The sequence below is a fragment of the Salmo trutta genome, chromosome 9, assembly GCF_901001165.1.
Source record: "Salmo trutta chromosome 9, fSalTru1.1, whole genome shotgun sequence".
NCBI lineage: Eukaryota > Metazoa > Chordata > Actinopteri > Salmoniformes > Salmonidae > Salmo > Salmo trutta.
In genome coordinates, this window is record NC_042965.1 from 8,553,412 (window position 1) to 8,577,357 (window position 23,946).

Here is a 23,946-nt window from a genome sequence, read left to right on the forward strand (position 1 = left end):
GCTTATTTTTAGGGAAGATTTGACAGGTTTTAGTAGGCACAACTGACTCAACACAGAAGTTTACATAGTCTGAAACAACATCTGTGAGTTCATGAAGATCGGAGCTGCTGTCCTCATACCTCCCACAAAGTACAGTCAAAACACCCTTGGAGACCAAATACAGTTGAAGTTGGAAGTTTACATACACTTAGGTTGGAGTCATTAAAACCCGTTTTTCAACCACTCCACAAATTTCTTGTTAACAAACTAGAGTTTTGGGAAGTCGGTTAGGACATCTACTTTGTGCATGACACAAGTCATTTTCCAAACAATTGTTTACAGACAGATTATTTCACTTATAATTCACTGTATCACAATTCCAGTGGGTCAGAAGTTTACATACACTAAGTTGACTGTGCCTTTAAACAGCTTGGAAAATTCCAGAACATTATGTCATGGCTTTAGAAGCTTCTGATAGGCTAATTGACATCATTTGAGTCAATTGGAGGTGCACCTGTGGATGTATTTCAAGGCCTACCTTCAAACTCAGTGCCTCTTTGCTAGACATCATGGGAAAATCAAAAGATATCAGCCAAGACCTCAGAAAACAAATTCTAGACCTCAACAAGTCTGGTTCATCCTTGGGAGCTATTTCAAAACGCCTAAAGGTACCACATTTATCTGTACAAACAATAGTACGCAAGTATAAACACCATTGGACCACGCAGCCGTCATACCGCTCAGGAAGGAGACGCGTTCTGTCTCCTGGAGATGAACGTACTTTGGTGCCAAAATTGCAAATCAATCCCAGAACAACAGCAAAGGACCCTGTGAAGATGCTGGAGGAAACAGGTACAAAAGTATCTATTTCCACAGTAAAACGAGTCCTATATCAACATAACCGAAAGACCGCTCAGCTAGGAAGTCACTGCTCTAAAACCGCCATAAAAGACTACGGTTTGCAACTGCACATGGGGACAAAGATTGTACTTTTTGGAGAAATGTCCACTGGTCTGATGAAACAAAAATAGAACTGTTTGGCCATAATGACCGTCGTTATGTTTGGAGGAAAAAGGGGGAGGCTTGCAAGCCGAAAAACACCATCCCAACCTTGAAACACGGGTGTGGCAGCATCATGTTGTGGTGTGCTTTGCTACAGGAGGGACTGGTGCACTTCACAAAATAGATGGCATCATGAGGAATGGAAAATTATGTGGATATATTGAAGCACCATCTCAAGACCTCAGTCAGGAAGTTAAAGCGTGGTCGCAAATGGGTCTTCCAAATGGACAATGACCCCAAGCATACTTCCAAAGTTGTGGCAAAATGGCTTTAGGACAACAAAGTCAAGGTATTGGAGTTGCCATCAGAAGCCCTGACCTCAATCCCATAGAACATTTGTGGGCAGAACTGAAAAAGCGTGTGCGAGCAAGGAGGCCTACAAACCTGACTCAGTTACACCAGCTCTGTCAGGAGGAATGGGCCAAAATTCACCCAACTTATTGTGGGAAGCTTGTGGAAGGCTACTTGAAATGTTTGACCCAAGTTAAACAATTTAAAGGCAATGCTACCAATTACTGAGTGTATGTAAACTTCTGACCCACTGGGAATGTGATGAAAGAAATAAAAGCTGAAATAAATCATTCTCTCTACTATTATTCTGGTATTTCACATTCATAAAATAACGTGATGATGCTAACTGACCTAAGACAGGGAATTTTTACTAGTGTTAGTTTCAGGAATTGTGAAAAACTGAGTTTAAACGATCTTTGTCCCCATGTGGTCTTGGCTGATTTCATTTGATTTTCCCATGATGTCAAGCAAAGAAGCACTGAGTTTGAAGGTAGGCCTTGAAATACATCCACAGGTACACCTCCAATTGACTCAAATGATGTCAATTAGCCTATCAGAAGCTTCTAAAGCCATGACATAATTTTCTGGAATTTTCCAAACTGTTTAAAGGCACAGTCAACTTAGTGTAAGTGAACTTCTGACCCACTGGAATTGGGATACAGTGAATTATAAGTGAAATAATCTGTCTGTAAACAATTGTTGGGAATATTACTTGTGTCATGCAGAAAGTAGATGTCCTAACCGACTTCCCAAAACTATAGTTTGTTAACAAGAAATGTGTGGAGTGGTTGAAAAACGGGTTTTAATGACTCCAACCTAAGTGTATGTAAACTTCCGACTTCAACTGTACGTACTGTATATATATTTTAAGGACACAGTGTATTTTAAAATGGTTATCTTTTTTGGTTTTAGTCCTTCAGCTACTTAGACACTCGCTCTATCTACCATATTTCTTACACCAGTCCTATGCTTTTAAATCCTTGGTGGGGAGTGAACACCTCTGTAAGCAGCAAGAGAATCTCAATGTCTCCCTAGCCTGTCTTATTACTGTAACGCTTGTTCTATGTACTTTTCTAAATCCAGTATGTGAAATGTCTTCTTGTAGAGGCCAGGTGCTGCCTGCAGCCAGTCTGCTGAATACTGTTGATGTGGACCTGATCTACGAGGGGGTCAAATACTGCCTCAAGGTAGAAGAACCTGATGTTACACCTCTTTCATTCTTGACTGAACTTCCTCATTCTCTCAGGGACAAATCCTAACCAGTCAAGGTTTCACTGAGTCATGCACTGATGTCAATGGGCGACTAAGTGGAAGTTAGGTCTTGAGGGGCAGATCCTATCAACCAATTCAACCCCAACTGCGTTTTATGACTGACAGGTAGCTCGCCAGTCCCCCACTACGTACGTCATCATCATGAACGGCTCGGACATCGAGATCGACGTCCACCGGCTGAGCGACGGCGGGCTCCTGCTCTCCTACAACGGCAGCAGCTACACCACCTACATGAAGGAGGAAGTGGACAGGTGAGACTTCCTGTCCATCTCAAATCTGAATGGATGCATGGACTGGCCATTTTAAGTCGACACTTTCAAAATGGTCATCATTTGTCTCACTTGGGAGTTGATGCTCCATCATGAACGTATGCGTTTATAACCCTCTAGCTACCGGATCACTGTTGGCAACAAGACGTGTGTGTTTGAGAAGGAGAGGGACCCCACGGTGCTGAGGTCGTCCTCTGCTGGTAAACTCCTGCAGTACCTGGTGGAGGATGGAGGCCATATCTGCGCCGGGAACTCGTATGCGGAGATCGAGGTGAGCAGAGGGTTCCATGAGAACATACTGTATGTTTACCAGTTTGGGTATGACAATTAGATCCTCATTATATTGGTAGTGTGGACTGACTTCTGCGTTATGGTTGCAGGTGATGAAGATGGTGATGACGCTGACGGTGGTGGAGTCGGGCTGTGTCCACTATGTGAAGAGGCACGGGGCGGTGCTGGAGCCTGGCTGTGTGGTGGCAAGATTGGACCTGGATGATCCCAGCAGCATCCAACCAGCAAGTCACCCATTCACCAACTTCTATACAACTCTGGCTGCGTCTGAAATGGCAACCTATCCCCTATATACTGCACTTGGCCTATATCGGGAACAGGGTGCCGTTTCGGACGCAGCCTTTAATACAGCTATTATAGGAGGCAGCCTTTTGAAGAAATATCATGTAATACGATACAAATCACATAGAACAAAAAAATGATGCTACACGTTTAAAACATACGTCATGTAAATCACACACTCTCAGTCAGTCAATCGCAGGGTGGCTTGGTGGTCAGGTCCACATTTGGAGACTGTTTTTATCCGATCCCCATCTTCCTGTGGATCTCCTAGGTGGAGCTGAACACGGCCTCCTTCCCGGCCCAGCAGCCGCTGCCCATCGTGGGGGAGAAGCTCCACCAGATCTTCCACATGGTCCTGGAGAACCTGGTCAAGGTCATGGCCGGCTACTGCCTCACCGAGCCCTACTTCAGCAACAAGGTGAGGGCCTCCACCCGCTGCAGCTGTGCAGCGCGTACCAATAGTGGCTTACTGCTTTTTTCCAGTTCGTCGTTATTAGCAGACGATCAGATTTCACAACATCTCAAAAAAGTGCTTTAAGTTCTCTGGAACCACGTCATTCTTGGATGATTTCTATAAAGACGTGTATGGAACGCAGGCAATAGAATGGCATGCCTTGTGCACACTGTAGAATAGGGATGTCGGTCAAGCTGTGGGACGGGGGTGTGTTATTGGGGTGTGTGATGGCAGCATGTCTCCCCCCCCTCCTGCCTGCAGGTGAAGCAGTGGGTGGACACCCTGATGAAGACCCTGCGGGACCCCTCGCTGCCCCTGCTGGAGCTCCAGGAGTTAATGACCAGCGTGGCCAGCCGCATCCCGCCCAGCGTCGAGAAGGCCATCCGCAAGGTCATGGCCCAGTACGCCAGCAACATCACCTCGGTGCTCTGCCAGTTCCCCAGCCAGAGGGTGGGTGACTTAGCCTTAAGCTATAGCTAACGCTCAAAGTAGCTGGAACTTTTCTAATGGTGTGTATTTGAATCAGGGGTTGGAACTGGTTCAGGGAACAGAACCGAAAACTGGAAAATAGCAATATTTCTTTGATGAACGGAAACAGAACCGGGAACAAAGTTCCTCCATATTAGCCACTAGTAAATAGGAATCTAGTAGCATATAAATAATTATGGAATTCAGTGAAGTAATGTTAGGCCTAATGCTAATATCCTAAACGCATTATAATGCAAGTCATATCGTGCCCAGCGCTTCAAGCCAAGCCTCCTCCGTGCCCGCCCGTCTCTTTTCGCTCTCTCCTCACCCTGCAGAATTTCAGTCGCATCTCACGCTCAGCACTTGTCTGTATGAGTCAAGCATGTAAACAACTAGCTTTCCCGGTTTATAGAAAACTGCTCTATCTCCACTGATTGGTGGAGTAATTTAATGCGCTAAATGTAAAAACTATGTTGCTTTTTGTAGTTAAAAAAAGCAACAGAAAGGAACAATATAAACTGGTTCCCTTTTTTTCTGGTTCAAACCGGTTCAGAACTTTATTATGCTGGTCAGAACAGTGGAACGAAACGATTGGAAAATAAGTTGGGTTCCAACCCCTGATTTGAACCCAGGTCTGCTCTACAGTACACTTGGTGAATTGGTTTCCCATCCATTTCAGATTGCCTGTATCTTGGACAGCCACGCAGCCACCCTTCAGAAGAAGGCCGACCGGGAAGTGTTCTTCATGAACACTCAGAGTATCGTCCAGCTGGTGCAGAGGTCGCACTTCTCTTAATTCATTATCTGAATCATCGCTCCATGACATGTACGACTTCAGATAGGATGTTGGATTGGATTGTAATAGTGGGTGGATGAATTTGCCGCAGGTACCGCAGTGGAATCCGAGGGTACATGAAGTCTGTGGTGCTGGATCTGCTGAAGTGTTACCTTCAGGTGGAGACGCAGTTCCAGCAAGGTGATTTGGTGTTTCACTGTGGATATAATCGAGACAATATCCTGCTGTTTATGACTTATTTTATATCGCGGTGATCCATTGTTTGGCCACATTTTAATTTTTTTTTTTTATGAACAGCTCACTACGACAAGTGTGTGATCAACCTGAGGGAGCAGTACAAGCCTGACATGACCCCTGTGCTGGAGAGCATCTTTTCTCACGCTCAGGTCTCCAAGAAGAACATCCTGGTCACCATACTCATCGTAAGGCTACTCTCTCTCTCTCTGCTAAACACCCACAGCTTCGCGTCCACTTGATGAATAACAATGAAATTAAGCTTAAACATAAATTCAATATGAAGGGAACTGCATTGCGCTAATGTTTTTGCTGTTTTGGAGGGGTCAACCAACGCAAACTGTTCCTCTCATTGACTGTCACTGGGTAATGAAACCACACTTTTTTTTTTAATGGTGTAATTTTCAGTGTAGACACCGCAGTTTTCCTTCATCTGCAATTGATGGTGACGGGGGCATGTTTCAAGGCTCACCAATGCTAATAGGGAGTGTGCTGTGTGTCCCTGGTGACGTTTAGGATCAGCTGTGTGGGCGGGACCCCACCCTTGCTGACGAGCTGATGGTCATCCTGAACGAGCTCACACTGCTCAACAAGATGGAGAACGCAAAGGTGGCACTGCGTGCCAGACAGGTACGTTTCGCAACCGTTTGTGCCGAACGATGTTTTCGCACAGCGGAGTGTACCGTTCTTCACCGTTCTAAGACCCCCAGTCAGTCTGTTAAGATGGTAGATGTTATTTACTTAGATGGGCACTACATATTGTATGTAGTTTAGTAGCTTCAAAACAACGTTCTGAATATTGATGGACAAGTGTGTATTTTGCAGGTTTTGATCGCTTCCCATCTGCCCTCTTATGAACTGAGGCACAACCAGGTGGAGTCCATCTTTCTGTCTGCCATCGACATGTATGGACACCAGTTCTGCCCAGAGAACCTGAAGGTGAGCGTCACGTATTTCTCCAAAACAGCTATTTTGTTTTGTTATACTTCCGTAAGATCTGAAGGATAATATTGCTTTTGTCCTCGGGCAGAAACTCATCCTGTCTGAGACTTCCATCTTTGACGTCTTGCCCAATTTCTTCTACCACTCTAACCGGGTGGTGTGCATGGCTGCCTTGGAGGTGAGCATAGTGAACAGCATATAAACCTGACATGGCTTCTTCCTGATGTAGATTTGAGCTAAGATGTCCGCCTACCGTGGTCCCCCTACCTACAGGTGTACGTGCGAAGGGGCTACATTGCTTACGAGCTGAACAGCCTCCAGCATCACCAGTTGCAGGACGGGACGTGTGCCGTAGACTTCCAGTTCATGTTGCCGTCGTCCCACCCCAACAGGTACCCAGACACCAGTTCTCTACCAGCGTCACAAAGCAGCTCTACATCAAACGTAACCTACAATGTCCCAACTCTGGAGTTGCCACTTTCAATACAAGGTTTCCATAGCGGCCAACTATCCCCGGTTAAAAAGTCTTGAGTTGAGAAAGAAGGGACAGGGTGGGTGCAATTTGAAATAGACAGGAAAGACGGTTAGTTTACAACCTAAAGTTACAACTGTGCCATGATGATAACTGTTGTTAATGAAAAGAAAGTTGGTTATATTTAGTTAGCTAATTTACTTTTCACCACATAAGGATTTGAATTATTCTCAAGCGATGGGAATGGAAATCTTTTGTATATTTGTTAGTGAATGAGCCAATCGTTGTATTTTATACTTTTTAAACATTTTTTGGTACGTTTTTATACCATTTCTCTGCAGTCCAGTATTCCTCTGGTTCTCATTGATTTGCTCCTGTTTCCCATTTCTCCACGTCAACAAGCGAGAGATTCACCCGAGTGATTCACTCAGCGCGCGCCAACACGTAATCCACTCAACTCTACATGCTCAGCATCTCTGAGAACGTGTTGTTCAGTCTCTATACTGAGAGCACTAATAGGGCCTGTGAACCCTGGTCATGGTACAGTCTGTGTGCTGCTTCCTTTTGTGTAGAGCAGTAGATCATCTTTGTCCTTCCTGACACCCCCATAACCCTCTCCCCTTTGGGACAAGCCCTTCAATGTAATCGTTTCTCCGCTGCCATTTTAGGGCAAACCGTCAGACATAAGTAAACTATTGGGATGGACTCAAGATGCCAAAGCTCCAATTCCACAAACCAGGAAGCTGACTTCCGTTTTGGTTTAAACATTTTCTTACAGGTTATTTTTATTAGAATTTTTTTTTTGATTTTCAGTTGCGAAAATTCAATTCACTGAAAGTCAGGCCCAATTGTAAAGAATTGACTTTCAGCTTTCCCCTCCCCTCTGTCCTGTCTTGTTAGAAGTCAGGTTTTGTAATTGCAACTTGATAAATCACAGTGGATCTCAATCACACCCAGTAGTTAAAATAAAATGACTCATTTGCTGCTTTTAACATTTTAACTTCGGAATGGTTTTTCATGGTCATTATTAATGTGCAAAGCTAGAGTATGCCATAAAGTGCTTTGAAACTAATAAGAATGCATTGTGGTCAAGGTGGATGATCCACTGCTTACATTCACCTGTCAATGATCTGATTTCAGAGGGAGCAGCCCTACTCTGAACAGGTAGAGTACAGCTCCTCCTTCCAGGCAGCCTGCCACACTGTGTCTGGCTCCGTCTGTGTATGTCTCCTAGCAATGCATGGCTGAATGCGCTGTTGTGCTCTTCCCCATCTTTTTTTTAAAACCATAAACCTCTGCCCAAGGACTCTTCCAACACGTCCTTCCTAATTTATATTCTTCCCTTTTATTTTTGATTTTTTACATTTTTTTGCCTTTCAAATTTCATAGAGATGTAGCTTTTGAGAAGCATATGTACTTTGTCTGACCTACTGTTTGCAATGTGTTTTTAAACCCCCTTTTTTTTGTGACAAAGCGCAAAAAGTATTCTCCTGTTGCAGATTTGACCCTCATAGTAATCTGCCCCGCCTCTTTCAATCAACCATAGTCAGTTATACACAATCAGTCAGTTAATTTCAAACGTATTATCAAACAAAACATGTCTAGAAAACAAATGTATTGCTGTCTGTTATGCTTTGTGGAAAGAAAACAGGTACAGTATGCTATACCATTACTCCCAGTGCCTACCCCAACCCTACCCAGGAGTCACCAGTGTGTCCTCCCTTCCCCCAGGTTGGCGATGCCGGTGAACAGTGTGGGACAGTTTGAGATGAGGCGGCAGGGTAGCGAACTCTTCCTAGATGGGGCGTTCTCTCCCCCCTGTCAGCGCATGGGAGCCATGGTGGCCTTCCAGTGTTTCGAAGACTTCAAAAGGTAAAAAAACCCAGAACAACTCTTGGATGTCTGGTAATATGGGGTAATAATAAGCCTTGTCCCGACCTGAGGCGAGTTCAACAAGGCTTCTGTTTGCAGCGTACATGTTGCCACAATTTCAGTTGAATGATTTGAATGAACATTCCAAAATGTTATGGTGAAACATCAAACAGCTACTTTTTTGGATTACTGTGGCTTTCTAGCGACAATATTCAAACTGTAAACGACTTAACTATTCCTACTAATTATAGTAGAAAGTCTACATGGCCACTTGATTATTTTTAGTGGAACTTTAGACCCGAAACAGACATTTACGTTCGCGGGCAAGCAATCTTCTCAGACTGTTAGCCAACTTTAGCGAACAGTCGCGGTTAACACAAAACAAATGGAATATTGGGTGTGTGTCCATCTGCTGGGTGTGTGTGCAGGAACTTTGATGAGGTTATCTCCAGTTTTGCTGACCCGCTCCTGGAGAGCCCGCTTTTCCCCGAGGCCTGCTCCAGCCTCTACGAGGAGGATAACTGCAAGGTGACCATGTGATGGGATCGTGTTAGAGGCTTTATGGAATTGTTGCTTCTGGGGGTGCTCTCAAGCCACAAGGGGTCTACTAAATGGACAGAAATATTGTAGAGAAAATACCTCATTAGAACAACAACAAAAATATATTGTTTGCCTGAAACTAATCATTTGTTTCATTAGATAAGAAATGGATATTATATCATATTGATATCTTTGCATATGAACTATACAGCTACAATCTGAGTGTTTTGTATACGAGGTGAAGGCTGACATTTCTCACCAAGCTGTGATTATTTCCCCGTGCGCTCCAGCAGAACATGAAGGAGAACCCCATCCACATCATCAATGTGTCCATCAAGTCAGCGGACACAGAGGATGACGATACCTTGGTGACAGCCTTCGCTGCCTTCGCCCAGTCTAAGGTCAGCAGCATGGTTCATCCCACCAAACTCTCACAGTATAATTATGTCTAGGCTTTTTTTCTCATAGGGGTGAATCCTAGCTTCTGCTCACGTTGAATTTGAACTTAGTCTCCCATTGACCTCAACACAGGATGAAGTGAATATTTGACTTAAGTGGAAGTTAGGATTCTCTTCATTATTCTCCCAGTATGTCCTATGATTTCTGCACCAGGATTATACTTGATATGATCATTTCTTATTACAGAAAGTGTTACTCTTTGAGCACGGCATCCGAAGGATCACGTTTTTAGTCGCACAGAGGGTAAGATGTTTCTACGAGACCATTTTGAAATAGCCTCGTACGACCATCCTGGTCTCGCAAGCTTCCATTCTGTTACGTGGAATCCATGTAGCGAAACGGATTGTAAGCTCGCGAGATCGAGATGGTCGTACGAGGCTACGTTTTGAAATATCCCTTTGCTGTTGTTGAATACGACTGTGAATAGTGCTCCGTCATCTCTTACTATTAATCTGATTTGACTTACTATTAACTTAATTTTAATCTACTTTGGATTTACTATTAATATACTATTAACTTAATATTAACTTACTATTAAACTATGGCTAATAAAAGCAGGGTCGTTTCCATTAGTGCACACCGCAGCAAAGCGTTTTGCAACAGAAAACGAAAACGAGCGTTTCTTATTGGACAACTTCAGGTAGTCCCTTCCTGTTTCCGTCAATTTTCTTCCATTTGGTGCCTAATGAATACGACCAAGATGAATCTAATTTTCCTCTTTGATTTTTACCAGAGGGAATTTCCCAAGTTCTTCACTTTCAGAGCCAGAGACGGGGTAAAAAACAACTTCTTGACAATTTTTTAAAATTATTATTATTTTATTTTTTTAACAATATCCAGACATTTGTTATACATGAACAGCCTTAAAACACTAGTAAACCAACTCTAACTCCACCTGTGTGCATGTCTCTCCCAGTTTCAGGAGGACCGTATCTACAGGAACCTAGAGCCTGCTCTGGCCTTCCAGCTGGAGCTGAACCGCATGCGTAACTTTGACCTGACGGCCGTGCCCTGTTCCAACAGCAAGATGCACCAGTACCTGGGTGCCGCTCGCGTGCAGGAGGGCGCTGAGGTCACAGACTACCGCTACTTCATCCGAGCCATCATGCGCCACTCTGACCTCATCACAAAGGTACAGGAGGGAGGGGGGGAATAAACGCCGCAAGAGTGCAGGGGTGGAAGGAGGTCCCTTACAAAAAAATATCTTCTAAACCGGAGTTAAAAATACATGTATTGATTTTGCTCCCTTTCATTGACGATAAATAATTTGTCTTGCTTGGAATATGACTTTTCTCTCAAAACGCTAGCACCCCTTTCTCTCTGTCCAGGAAGCGTCATTTGAGTACCTACAGAACGAGGGTGAGCGTCTTCTCTTGGAGGCCATGGATGAGCTGGAGGTGGCCTTCAGCAACACCAAATGGCGCACCGACTGCAACCACATCTTCCTCAACTTTGTCCCGACCGTCATCATGGACCCCTCCAAGGTCTGTGTGCCTCTGCTCTCTGTGCTGTTGGCTCCTCTGAGACAAGGGATTTTGACAACAATTCCATTCAGTAATAGTCCATCTTAAAGGGGCTTATGTGACTCCTGAGCCAAAAAGGGTTCCATAAATGGACAGAAATATTGCCCAGAAATGACCTCATTGGACAGAAGGGGCACACCTGCCCATACCCACGAGGAAAAGCATATCTTGTTTGCCTAACACAAAGGATTGTGGGGTTTCATGAGCTAGTTAAAGTGATGTTATATCATGATGTGTGTATGACCTACAGTATGTGTTGCCACTCTGTGTCCTGTAGATTGAGGAGTCGGTGCGCTCCATGGTGATGCGTTACGGCAGTAGGCTGTGGAAGCTCCGGGTGCTCCAGGCCGAGCTGAAGATCAACATCCGGCTAACGCCCACCGGGACCGCCATCCCCATCCGTCTGTTCCTCACCAACGAGTCCGGCTACTACTTGGACATCAGCTTGTATAAGGAGGTCACAGACCCCTCAACGGGACAGGTAGGCCGATCAGGAAGAGCACTATAAACCGGCACGCAGGCTGGGATCAGCTCACTGGCACAGATCGGTGCACAATGCACAGCCAGAGAAATAGTGTTGAATTAGCAGTGCAGCAGGGTCTACAATTTGCTGAACGCTTCACAGGGTATTCCTGAAGACTATATGGATGCTTCACAAATCATTTATAAACACTTCTTTCTATTTCAGTTTCTCTATCCGTTCGATGCAATGAGCTGCAGCTGACCACTGACCTCCGTCTGCCCTCTGACCTCTAGATCATGTTCCAGTCGTACGGGGACAAGCAGGGCCCTCTGCACGGCATGCTCATCAACCATCCCTATGTCACCAAGGACCTGCTGCAGTCCAAACGTTTCCAGGCCCAGACCTTGGGCACCACCTACGTCTACGACTTCCCAGAGATGTTCCGACAGGTGGGGTTCCTCTCTCTTTCTCCCTCTTTTTGACACTTGACCCTTTTTAACTGCAGGGATTTTTTATTTGTATTTATTTTTTAATCTGTTTTTTACCTTTTGTGTCTCATAGGCCCTCTTTAAGCTTTGGGGTCCGGGGGACAGCTACCCTAAAGACGTGCTGATGTGCACTGAGCTGGTGCTGGACCCGCATGACCGACTGGTGCAGATGAACCGCCTGCCCGGAGACAACGAGGTAGAGCACATAGCGTGCTCACGTGGATTGGAACGACAACATATTCTAGTGTTACAGAGACGAGCAGGGCCATCTTTCTTTTAAAAAACCCCTATGTTGTCCCGAAACCCCCCCCCCGGCAATCCTGAATACTCTCCTTGGCTCTCTATCCCTCTCTCCCAGGTGGGAATGGTAGCCTTCCGGATGCGGATGAAGACGCTAGAGTATCCCGAGGGCCGCGACATCATCGTCATCTGCAACGACATCACCTACATGATTGGCTCGTTCGGGCCCCAGGAGGACCAGCTGTTCCTGCGGGCGTCGGAGATGGCCCGGGCCGAGGGTATTCCACGCATCTACATCTCAGCCAACAGCGGGGCGCGCATCGGCCTGGCCGAGGAGATACGACACATGTTCCAGGTTGCCTGGACCGACCCCCAGGACCCTTACAAGGTGACTTATCACCAGTCACTACTTAACAGTAGATTCTACAGTGTACGTAAGACCTTTTTTTTACAAGGACTGTTCAGTTGAGCATGCCTGCTACTGAGTTGTCTTCAGTAGCCTTGTAAAAAGGTCTTAGGGTGCAGGGTTGTGACTTGTAAGGGCATACCATGCAACCATATACTTTATCTTAGTCTACATGGTAAAAATTTTCTTCACTCTTCTTGAACTGCACTGCCGGTTAAGGGCTTGTAAGTAAGCATTTCACGTTAAAGTCTACACTTGTTGTATTCAGCGCATGTGACCAATAAAGTTTGATTTGAAAGGTGGAAAAAACACACTCGCTGGAAATGTTAATTGATTTGCAGCAGCGGAGGTCACGGCAATGTGTAAAGATTTACATTTTTCTGACTTAACGTTATTCCTTCCGTCTGTGTGACACTGGCAAAGCTGATTTTGTTACCATGTGCTGGCGGCATGGTCTACTGTGTCGTGCAAACTGACTGGTGATCAGAAGAGTGGGTGTGATTTCATTTTTCTCTGTGGGGTATAATGGCAAGGTGTAATCCTGTTGTAACCTTTTATCAGCCTCTACACAGACATGCCCTGTTTCTGTGTTAGCCCACTTTCTTGGAACTGATAACCTTTTTGTTTGTCTCCACCTGTAGGGTTTCAAGTATCTGTACCTGACGCCCCAGGACTACACCCGCATCAGCTCCACCAACGCTGTCCACTGCCACCACGTGGAGGAGGGCGGAGAGTCCAGGTGGCACACGCAAGCCCTTCACCTGAGGAGTATACAACAAAGCAGGATCAATTAGTTAGCCAGCTGACTTTGAAAAGCAACCAGAAATAACTATTGATTTGATGGGACATTTAAAAAAATAATAATAATAATGCTCAACTTAGTCTAATTGAAAAGTCATATCTATACCCATTTTCAAGCTTATCTTCAAATATCAAAATATTATGGCAGGTCAGCCGGCTAACTCCTTGAACCTGCTTTGTAGTATACCCCTCTGGTGCTAGTCACCTTTATCAACTAGCACAGCTAACAAAGACAGTGTGGTATCCTAGAGGTTCGCTGACTGTCTCTCTCTGTCGACTGGACTCCAGGTACATCATCACTGACATCATAGGGACCGACGATGGTCTTGGGGTGGAGAACCTGAGAGGATCAGGCACCATCGCCGGGGAGTCTTCCCAGGCCTACGACGAGATCATCACCATCAGCATGGTCAGGAGGACACACACACACACACACATCTCTTTGTCTGGTGTTAGATAACCCAGGTCGTTAGGCATAGCATGCCTCGTGGCTTATGTTGAAGCCATGGTACTGTATGTCCTGGGTACTGCAGGTGACGTGCCGTGCCATTGGGATCGGGGCTTATCTAGTGCGTCTGGGGCAGAGGGTCATCCAGGTGGAGAACTCCCACATCATCCTGACCGGGGCTGGAGCCCTCAACAAGGTATGTCTCTGTCCCATCTGCTTGGATTCATCATGCGTTTTTGAACTCGCTGAGACTGACACAAGAAGTAAACACAGGCCCGCTGTTAGGATAACTATGGAGCTCGTATGTTCAAAATAATATATGAAAATGTTTTTTACCTAAAATACCCCTCTAACCCTCATACTACCAACGCTGGTGGGTATGTAAACTTGGGTCATTTTGACAAGCAACAATCATCAATTAACTTGATTAATAATGTTATCAGATTTTTTTCAAATATCAAAACTGACTTATTTTAGCAAAATTTGTTAATTAGCGTATTCTATAAAAACAAAAATATTAATGTTAACCTTCATTAATGTGCAGCTTTTTTCCCAAAGTACAAACCACATTAGTACTAAAAAGCTGATTTACCATCAATTTACTGTAGTATAATTTTGTTTTTCAGAATTTTGAAGTAAATATTCATTTTGACATAATGAGCTAAAAAAGGACTGCATTTAAAGGGGCGGTACACCAAAAATGTAAATATACATCATTTTATTGACAGCGTTTAATCCATTGATCATGAGACAATTACCAAAAATATGGCTTAATTTTCTTTATTTACTTATTGTGAAGCCAGCATTAGCATCGCTTCTAGTGAAACAATGGGAGTGGTAGGGCCTATGGTAGGATGCTTCTAAAAGCATGTCCAAATCCTCAGTCACTTCAAACCAAATGTTATAGCAACCAAAACACCATTTAAAAAGTTGCACATATAGAATATTGGAGGATATTATAGGAATTCTGGTATTAATAAAATATTTCCCATAGAATAACTATGGATACTTGTATTTATGTCTCCAGAGAAAGCCAGATTCAAATAAAGGTCCTATTTATCAAATGACTATAGGCGGATTAGGTGTTTTTGGCCGGGGTTCAATATTACCCCAAAGGTCTTTATTTTTTTTATATATATTTTTTTTGTCCATATTGATACAGAAACACTAAACAATTATTTAGATTGGTTGAGAACAAGTTGATTGACAAAGTCATGGAATAATTGAATAAATCACCTTCGGGCTATGATCAAAAATATGACTCTTGTGTCAATGACCCCAGTATGACGGTTAAGGAGTCTCATATTTCATAAGTAGTGGAACCTATTTTAAATCGTTATAACTGCAATGTACTATAATCCTCTGGATATGTGTCGCGTTTCCACTGTCCTTGACAGTGAAGCTGTTGTCGTCACAGGTTCTGGGTCGAGAAGTGTACACATCCAACAACCAGCTGGGAGGCGTCCAGATCATGCACAACAACGGAGTGACACACACCACGGTGCCCGACGACTTTGAGGGCATTTTCACTATCCTGCGCTGGCTCTCCTATATGCCGAAGGTACATTAGAAAAAGAGGAAGACCAGGTCTGACCCCATATTCAGAAAGATTCTCCGAGAAGGAGCGCTGATCTAGGATCATAGCCCCTCTGTCCATGTAATCATATTCATTATGATCGAATGGACAGAACTGATCCTAGATCAGCACTTTTACTCTGAGACGCCAATTTGGTAAGACAGCCCAAACGGATCTCGGTCCAGGCTGAAGATGTCCTGTAAGAGGTCAAACTCAGCCGACCAACCCCCAGATAGGAGTTGTCAGAACATTGTTCTACTCTGATTTCAGACCAAGCATTCTCCGGTGCCGGTGATACCACCCAAGGACCCAGTGGAGAGGGAGATCGAGTTCACCCCCACGAAGGCTCCCTATGACCCCCGCTGGCTACTGGCCGGGAGGCCCCACCCCAGTGAGACACACGCTGCAGCATACATAACCCTCTTAACTCTGCCCAGATTCTATTTCCCCCAGCCCCTGAGTTGATAGACATGGCTATGTCCCCAGTGTACTGTATATTGAATTAAACCAAATCCAACTTTTTAAAGTGCATAAAAAAAAAAAATGCGGTACACTTTACATATTGCTGTCAAAGACTAAATAGACTGTTTTTGTGTGTGTTTAGCTGTAAAAGGAGCCTGGCAGAGTGGATTTTGTGACCATGGCTCGTTCATGGAGGTGATGGGGTCTTGGGCCCAGACAGTAGTGGTGGGCAGAGCCAGGTGAGTGTACTGTATAGAGACATACATACATACATACATACATACATACATACATACATACATACATACATACATACATACATACATACATACATACATACATACATACATGCTTACATACATACATGCTTACATACATGCTTGCTTACATACATGCTTGCTTACATACATGCTTGCTTACATACATACATGCTTGCTTACATACATACATGCTTGCTTACATACATACATGCTTGCTTACATACATACATGCTTGCTTACATACATACATACATACATACATACATACATGCTTGCTTACATACATACATACATACATACATACATACATACATACATACATACATACATACATACATACATACATGCTTGCTTACATACATGCTTGCTTGCTTGCTTACATACATACATGCTTGCTTACATACATACATGCTTGCTTACATACATACATGCTTGCTTACATACATACATGCTTGCTTACATACATACATGCTTGCTTACATGCTTACATACATACATGCATACATACATACATACATACATGCTTACATACATGCTTACAGAAGACATATGGGTAACAATTTCTTAAAACCTGCAGGTACAATGCATTATGATGCAGTTTTAATACATTCATGCATTTTAAGACTAGTCATGAGCATGTTTGACCCCGTTACGTCTTATAATCATCTCATAATGACCCTTACTAAGTATCAGTCATTTCGAGTCAGTTGATACATGGAGAGCGACATAACATTTTAATTATTATATACAATTATCAAGGCTCATAGATGCTTATAACAACTTGTTCAGCGTTATACCTGCAGGATATGGAATCACTGAGATGTAGTAGTTCCGAAGGCAGACTGCCAACTAATTTGTAACACAACACCACAGGTTAGGAGGAATTCCCCTTGGTGTCATCGCTGTGGAAACGCGCACCGTTGAGGTGGCTATCCCGGCCGATCCAGCCAACTTGGATTCTGAGGCCAGAGTGAGTGGCTTTGTGTCCTCCATTATACGTTGTGTGCATTAGCGATTATGCAATGGACCTGCTTGTGTCGTATGCCAAGGCGACATGTTAGTAAACCATCATGAATTAAGTTTCGATGCCTTTTGATCGTTTTCGAAAAGGGAACGTATATCTGACACGGTAATGCAGACTCATTCGACGCCTGCAGCAGAGTTTAACATCCCTCTGTGTCTCTCTCTCTCTCTCAGCTGGTGCAGCAGGCCGGACAGGTGTGGTTCCCGGACTCTGCCTTCAAGACGGCCCAGGCCATCCGTGACTTCAACCGCGAGCGGCTGCCTCTGATGGTGTTCGCCAACTGGAGAGGCTTCTCCGGGGGAATGAAGGGTACAGACTGGCCGACCTGGGCTCAAATACTATTCAAAATCATTTCAAATACTGTATCTGTGCTGGATTGAGCTTGCCTGTTGCAATGGGACTACTAGGACATCTCAAGTGCAAGTCATGCTCGCCTGGCTCTCCAGCCAGACTAAAGCAAACGCTCAACGCATTTGAAAGATTTCAAATAGTATGAACCCTAGTCTGGTACTGACTGGAAAACCCCCCACTACAACACAGCGATTTAAAATATATATTTTTTTTTATGTTTTATTTTTTAATATATTTTTTCTAAATCTCAAAACAATATTGTAAATATTGGTGGTACCACAACTGCAAGTCCGTTTTTATTTCTCTCAGACATGTACGACCAGGTGCTGAAGTATGGGGCCTATATCGTGGACGGCCTGCGTGAGTTCCGCCAGCCTGTGTTGATCTACATCCCGCCGCACGCCGAGCTGAGGGGGGGATCCTGGGTGGTGATCGACCCCACCATCAACCTTCTGTGCATGGAGCTCTACGCAGACAGAGAGAGCAGGTGGGCCTTTTCTTTAACATGGCAGGGCAGCTTCTCTCCGGAGTGGATGTGAATGAGCTGCTCTCTTAATCCTTTCCCCTTTCTACTCTCTCTCATCCCCCTTTCCCTGCTGTCTCATCTCCTCCCCTCTCCCTGTCAAGGGGTGGTGTGCTAGAGGCAGAGGGCACTGTGGAGATCAAGTATCGCAGGAAGGACCTGTTGAAAACTATGCGCCGGATCGACTCGGTCTACGCCGGTCTGGCTGAACAGCTTGGTAAACAGCCTGGTTAACTCTTACAACAGTACCTGTAGTTCCACCCATATGTGCAATGGGCGTCGTGTTTTCTTTTTAGTTAGCATTGTAAAAAAAAAAATCTGAAGGTCACGAACAGTCAATCGTGTTTTTCAAGTTATGAAATTTGAAGGAAACCAGATCAAAGTATGAACAGTGACTGTTGCTTCTACATTGATAAAGTGTGATCACAAGGTTACTGGTCCCCTCCCCCCATGTCAAACACTTGGATTCAGGAGGCGGGATTATTAAGGGGGTAGTGTGACATCACTCTCATTTTAATACACCGATGATAACATGATATTCTCTTGCCTAATTTAATAAGTACCACCTTGTAACCAAAATCGTAGAGGATGTGGAAAAATGTCACTGTTGGGTATGAGCAAATCTAATTTTAAGTTTACCCTATTCCCCTTTCATCTGTGTCTGGCTAGTCACTGGCTAGCTATGTCTTCAGCCAACTTGGAACAAAAGGGGGAGGGGGGTTGTTCAAAACTGACGCAGTTGTCAAGTCAGCACATCTGTCTGATGCTGTGAACCGCATCACAAGAGACATGCTAAACGGGAGATATATACTTTTTGGGGGATATTATTGATGCAATTTCAATTTTTTGAGTTGAGTTGTGTATCACCAAATTATCTTGAGATTTTGCTCACGACATCCAATTTGCTTGACAGGCATTTCAAAGAGCTGTCAGTCAAGGTCATGAATATAAACTCCCTGCCCACTTTTCAAACGTCCTGGTAGTTAGCCATGAGAGAAAGTACTTTTCAGAATGACTGTTCAGGACCTTTAAAGTTTTGCCATGTCTACAGTCCAGGGGTGTAAAAATACTTTCAAGTACTACTTAAGTCGTTTTTTTGAGGTATCTGTACTTTACTATTCATATTTTAGACTTTTACTCCACTACAATCCTTTAGAAAATAATATACTTTTTACTCCGTACATTTTCCATGAAACCCAAAAGTACTTGTTACGTTTCGAATGCTTAGCAGGACAGGAAAATTGTCCAATTCACACACTTATCAACAGAACATCCCTACTGCCTCTGATCTGGCGGACTTACTAAACACACATTTTTCATTTGGAAATTATGTCGGAGTGTGCCCTGGCTATTTGTAAATTAAAAAAAAACAAGCAAATCGGGGTGGCTGGTTTGCTTAACACAAGTAATGTGAAATGATTTACTTTTGATATATTTAAAACCAAATACTTTTACTCAAGTAGTATTTTACTGGGTGACTTTTACTTGAGTCATTTTCTATGAAGGTATCTTTACTTTTACTGTGGGTACATTTTCTACCAGTGCTAGAGTCACAGGGGTTCGACAACCATTCAGAAAACAGCTGGGTCGTGTTCATTAGGCACCAAACGAAAGGAAACAGGGCATGACTTCTGGGACTTGGGCAATAAGAAATGCTAATTTTCCGATTTCCATTGCAAAATGTCTTTAAACAACTTTAATTCTGTGCCCTAATGAACAGGGACTGAAACAGGGAAAGACTTCCTGGACTTGGCCAATAAGAAATGCTAATTTATCGCTTTCCATTGCAAAATGTTTTTAAACAGCTTTAATTCTGTGTCCTAATGAACATGGAGACATTGGTTAATAAATCCTTTTGACTGGCCAGGTACACCGGAGCTGACAGACAAACAGCGGCGGGACCTGGAAGCCAAGCTGAGGGCCAGAGAGGAGTTCCTGCTGCCCATCTACCACCAAGTGGCAGTGCAGTTTGTGGACCTCCACGACACCCCTGGTAGAATGCACGAGAAGGGTGCCATCACGGTAAAAAAAAAAATCCTCCCTTTGTGTTTTACTACAACACTCTGTTATGATCGTAGTTGGAACCCAAAAAAAATTCCAATCGTTTCGTTCTGAACGGAACCCACATTTAAATTCCTTTCCACTGTTCCGACTAGCAAAATAAAGTTCTGAACCAGTTTGAAAACAAAAAAAGTAATGGTTTATATCGTTCCTGTCTGTTATTTTTTACATTTAACTCAACATAAAATTACTTAACCAATCAGTGCAGATTGAGCAGCTTGCTATGGAGCGGGCAAGCTATAGTTGTTTACATGCAACTATAGCGAGATGCGACTGAAATTTTGTGGGTGGGGAGCGAGAGATGGTGTAGGAGGCTTGAAGCTCTGGGCATCTTGTTATGACAAGCATTATCTGAATTAGGCACACAGAATTATACCAACAGAAGAGCGGCTTCTATGAAGGAACTTTGAATGTCTTTGAACTTCCAAGAGTTGGCTTAATGTTGGACCAGAGCTAGTTGCCTAACCTTTTTTTAGTTAATAAATCCAATGTGGAATGCGATAACTATAGTATCCTTAACTAGTATGAAAAAGTTAATCCATTCTTGTCATTATAAATCTCTCCCTAATTTCTGAGTCACGCTTGTAACGTCATTAGAATACAGTAGCCTATGCTTCGGAGGGGGAGGGGCAGGTAGCCACAGCTGGCAGGCAGACACTGGAATACATTTCTGAGTGACAGTGTGAGGGCTTTGCGTAGGTGCTTTGTTGCGTTTTTTTTGGTACTGGAAAGAACGCCGGAACATAAAATAACTATTAACCGGTTGCCATTCTTTTAAAATCTGTTCCAGAACAGTGTAGATCACTTTCGTTCCCGGTTCTGATTCTGTTCCTTGAAAGATTCCTTTCTTTTCCGTTTTTTGGCTTTGTTCCCTGGTTCCAACCCCTGGTTGTGATAGTCAATCAAACAATGGAAGGTGCCAGAACAAACCCTGGAAAGCTAAATAAAGTTCAATGAGACCTCAAAGGGTGCACATGGGCAGACAGGAGGAGATGAATGTGTGATGTCCGGTCCCATTCTCCACACCTGCAATGGGGCAGGGGCATTAGTGTCCCTCACTCTATGGTCTATGTAACCTGGTTGTCACATGCAGGACATCCTGGACTGGAAGAATGTGCGGAGCTTCTTCTACTGGCGTCTGCGGCGCCTCCTGCTGGAGGGCGTGGTGAAGTGCGAGGTCCTGCAGGCCAACCCAGAGCTGAGTGACGGACACATCCAGTCCATGCTGCGCCGCTGGTTTGTGGAGACCGAGGGCACGGTCCAGGTATGGATGTCACAACGTAATGGCTCTGTTCATGTGATACAAGCAAGGTTATCCTATTGTAAAGGAGTACTCCTGTCTGAAACATGTAAATCCAATTGTCACCCTCGGAACATTTAATTATTTTTGGTCCAGTGTTTAAGACGTTGGGTTACTGCGTGGGGGACCCAGGTTCGAATCCCACTGGTTACACAATCTATTCCAATCCATGGTGTCTAGAAGTGTTTTTAGAGTTAGGTTCTGTGCTTAATTTCCAGGCGTACCTTTGGGACAATAACAAAGCGGTGGTGGAGTGGCTGGAGAAGCATTTGGCCAAAGAGGACGGCACACGATCCGCCATCAGAGAGAACATCAAGTACCTGAAGAGGGACCACGCCTTGAAACACATCCGCAGGTACACACACCCACACATACATTGCTACACTTGAAAGTACTGTGTACATGTAACTGTATGTATGTACTGTGTGTGTTATCCCAGCATTGTGCAGGCCAACCCTGAGGTGACCATGGACTGCATCATCCACATGAGCCAGTCCATCACTCCATCCCAGAGGGCCAAGATCTCCCACCTGCTGGCCACGATGGACGGCACCGCCCCCAGTTAAACTCCAGATCCGAGGCTGAGCTGCCCAATGCATTACACAGGAAATCCCTGAAGTTCTAGCATAGGGGAGAGAATAGATAAGTAAGTCTGTGGGATGTGGACCTAGGGCAGGGGGACACATGCAGGATCTCCCCATTGGTGCTGCCTACTTTCTATTGTTGAGTTGAGACAAAGCTAAGACGCAAAAGAAGTCAAACGTGTCTAATTCTCAGGGTTAGGGCTAGTTCGGGCTGCTCATATGTTATAACCATGCAGCACTATACACTACACATGCACTACATCAAGGGTCCCTGCCTTGGGTAGATTTATTTTGCTTTCTGCGGATGGTCGGGGGGCCGGAACATAGTTATAAATCACACTGCAAATTGACTGCAAGAATCCAAAACATATTTGTTTTAAACAGAAACATATACAAACATATTTGACATAAACAGAATTTTAAACCTTGATTTCATTGGGATACGATCACTTATGCCTCTCTATTTATGCGTGGGAATACTTGGGTACAGATTCTCTAAATTAAAATCCCTTTGCGCTGATTTCCTGGCGAAGTTAGTCTTCTATGTTCAACAACTGAAATTATTTTTTTTAAGTCCTTAACTTGGGGGGCCAAATAAAATCGCCCGGGGGATTCGGAAAGTATTTAGACCCCTTGACTTTTTCTACATTTTGTTACATTACAGCCTTATTCTAAAATGGATTCATTTGTTTTTTTTCCCCTCATCAATCTGCACACTACCCCATAATGACAAAGCAAAAACAGATTTGGGGATTTTTTTCTACATTTATACAAAAATAAACTGATATAATTTTTCATAACCTTTACTTAGTACTGTGTTGAAGAACCTTTGACAGTGATTACAGCCTCGAGTCTTTGGTATGACGCTATAAGCTTGGCACACCAGTATTTGGGGATTTCTCCCATTCTTCTCTGCAGATCCTCTCAAGCTCTGTCAGGTTGGATGGAGAGCGTCGCTGCACAGCTATTTTTCAGGTCCCTCCAGAGATGTTAGATTGGGTTCAAGTCCGGGCTCTGGCTGGGCCACTCAAGGACATTAAGACTTGTCCCGAAGCCAAGACAACACAGGAGTGGCTATGTGCTTAGGGTATTTGCCCTGTTGGAAGGTGAACCTTCACTCTGGAGCAGGTTTTCATCAAGGATCTCTCTGTACTTTGCTTCGTTCATCTTTCCCTTGATCCTGACTAGTCTCCCAGTCCCTGCCACTAAAAACATCGTCACAGCATGATGCTGCCACACCATGCTTTACCGTAGCGATGGTGCCAGGTTTCTTCCAGACGTCACATTTGGCATTCAGGCCAAAGAGTTAAATCTTGGTTTCATCAGACCAGAGAATCTTGTTTCTCATGGTCTGAGTCCTTTAGGTGCCTTTTGGCAAACTCTAAGCAGGCTGTCATTTGCTGAGGAGTGGCTTCCCTCTGGCCACTCTACAATAAAGGCCTGATTGGTGGAGTGCTGCAGAGATGGTGGTCCTTCTGGAAGGTTCTCCCATCTCCACAGAGGAACTCTGGAGCTCTGTCAGAGGGACCATTGGGTCCTTGGGTCACCTCCCTGACCAAGGCTTTTCTCCCCTGATTTCTCAGTTTGGCTGGGCGGCCAGCTGTAGGAAGAGTCTTTGTGGTTCCAAACTTCTTCCGTTTAAGAATGATGGCCTCCGTGTTCTTGGGGACCTTCAATGCTGCAGAAATGTTTTGTTACCCTTCCCCAGATCTGCGCTTCGACACAATTCTGTTTCGGAGCTCTACGGACAATT

General features: G+C 44.2%; 1 protein-coding gene across 9 annotated transcripts in view; it reads left to right on the forward strand.

The window, feature by feature from the left end:
• acacb (acetyl-CoA carboxylase beta) overlaps positions 1–22,711 on the forward strand; it is a 44,216-nt gene extending 21,505 nt beyond the window's left edge. For 7 of the 9 annotated variants that reach the window (XM_029762241.1, XM_029762242.1, XM_029762243.1 and 4 more), the window contains 39 exons: positions 2,438–2,519; positions 2,710–2,855; positions 2,994–3,144; positions 3,254–3,388; positions 3,718–3,864; positions 4,162–4,350; positions 5,048–5,148; positions 5,256–5,344; positions 5,462–5,586; positions 5,915–6,028; positions 6,224–6,337; positions 6,429–6,518; positions 6,614–6,732; positions 7,953–7,976; positions 8,544–8,684; positions 9,113–9,212; positions 9,518–9,625; positions 9,870–9,926; positions 10,417–10,458; positions 10,600–10,815; positions 11,012–11,167; positions 11,484–11,687; positions 11,963–12,118; positions 12,231–12,353; positions 12,516–12,785; positions 13,445–13,542; positions 13,893–14,013; positions 14,138–14,248; positions 15,470–15,613; positions 15,899–16,019; positions 16,233–16,329; positions 17,224–17,320; positions 17,548–17,683; positions 18,035–18,212; positions 18,353–18,465; positions 20,116–20,270; positions 21,403–21,573; positions 21,828–21,964; positions 22,049–22,711. In XM_029762241.1, coding sequence (XP_029618101.1) covers positions 2,438–2,519; positions 2,710–2,855; positions 2,994–3,144; positions 3,254–3,388; positions 3,718–3,864; positions 4,162–4,350; positions 5,048–5,148; positions 5,256–5,344; positions 5,462–5,586; positions 5,915–6,028; positions 6,224–6,337; positions 6,429–6,518; positions 6,614–6,732; positions 7,953–7,976; positions 8,544–8,684; positions 9,113–9,212; positions 9,518–9,625; positions 9,870–9,926; positions 10,417–10,458; positions 10,600–10,815; positions 11,012–11,167; positions 11,484–11,687; positions 11,963–12,118; positions 12,231–12,353; positions 12,516–12,785; positions 13,445–13,542; positions 13,893–14,013; positions 14,138–14,248; positions 15,470–15,613; positions 15,899–16,019; positions 16,233–16,329; positions 17,224–17,320; positions 17,548–17,683; positions 18,035–18,212; positions 18,353–18,465; positions 20,116–20,270; positions 21,403–21,573; positions 21,828–21,964; positions 22,049–22,175 — 5,005 coding nt within the window. In that variant the 3' untranslated portion in view covers positions 22,176–22,711. The remainder of the gene's footprint in view (positions 1–2,437; positions 2,520–2,709; positions 2,856–2,993; positions 3,145–3,253; positions 3,389–3,717; positions 3,865–4,161; positions 4,351–5,047; positions 5,149–5,255; positions 5,345–5,461; positions 5,587–5,914; positions 6,029–6,223; positions 6,338–6,428; positions 6,519–6,613; positions 6,733–7,952; positions 7,977–8,543; positions 8,685–9,112; positions 9,213–9,517; positions 9,626–9,869; positions 9,927–10,416; positions 10,459–10,599; positions 10,816–11,011; positions 11,168–11,483; positions 11,688–11,962; positions 12,119–12,230; positions 12,354–12,515; positions 12,786–13,444; positions 13,543–13,892; positions 14,014–14,137; positions 14,249–15,469; positions 15,614–15,898; positions 16,020–16,232; positions 16,330–17,223; positions 17,321–17,547; positions 17,684–18,034; positions 18,213–18,352; positions 18,466–20,115; positions 20,271–21,402; positions 21,574–21,827; positions 21,965–22,048) is intronic. The other 2 variants (XM_029762244.1, XM_029762245.1) reach the window with 2 other exon arrangements.
• The last annotated feature ends 1,235 nt before the right edge of the window (positions 22,712–23,946 follow it).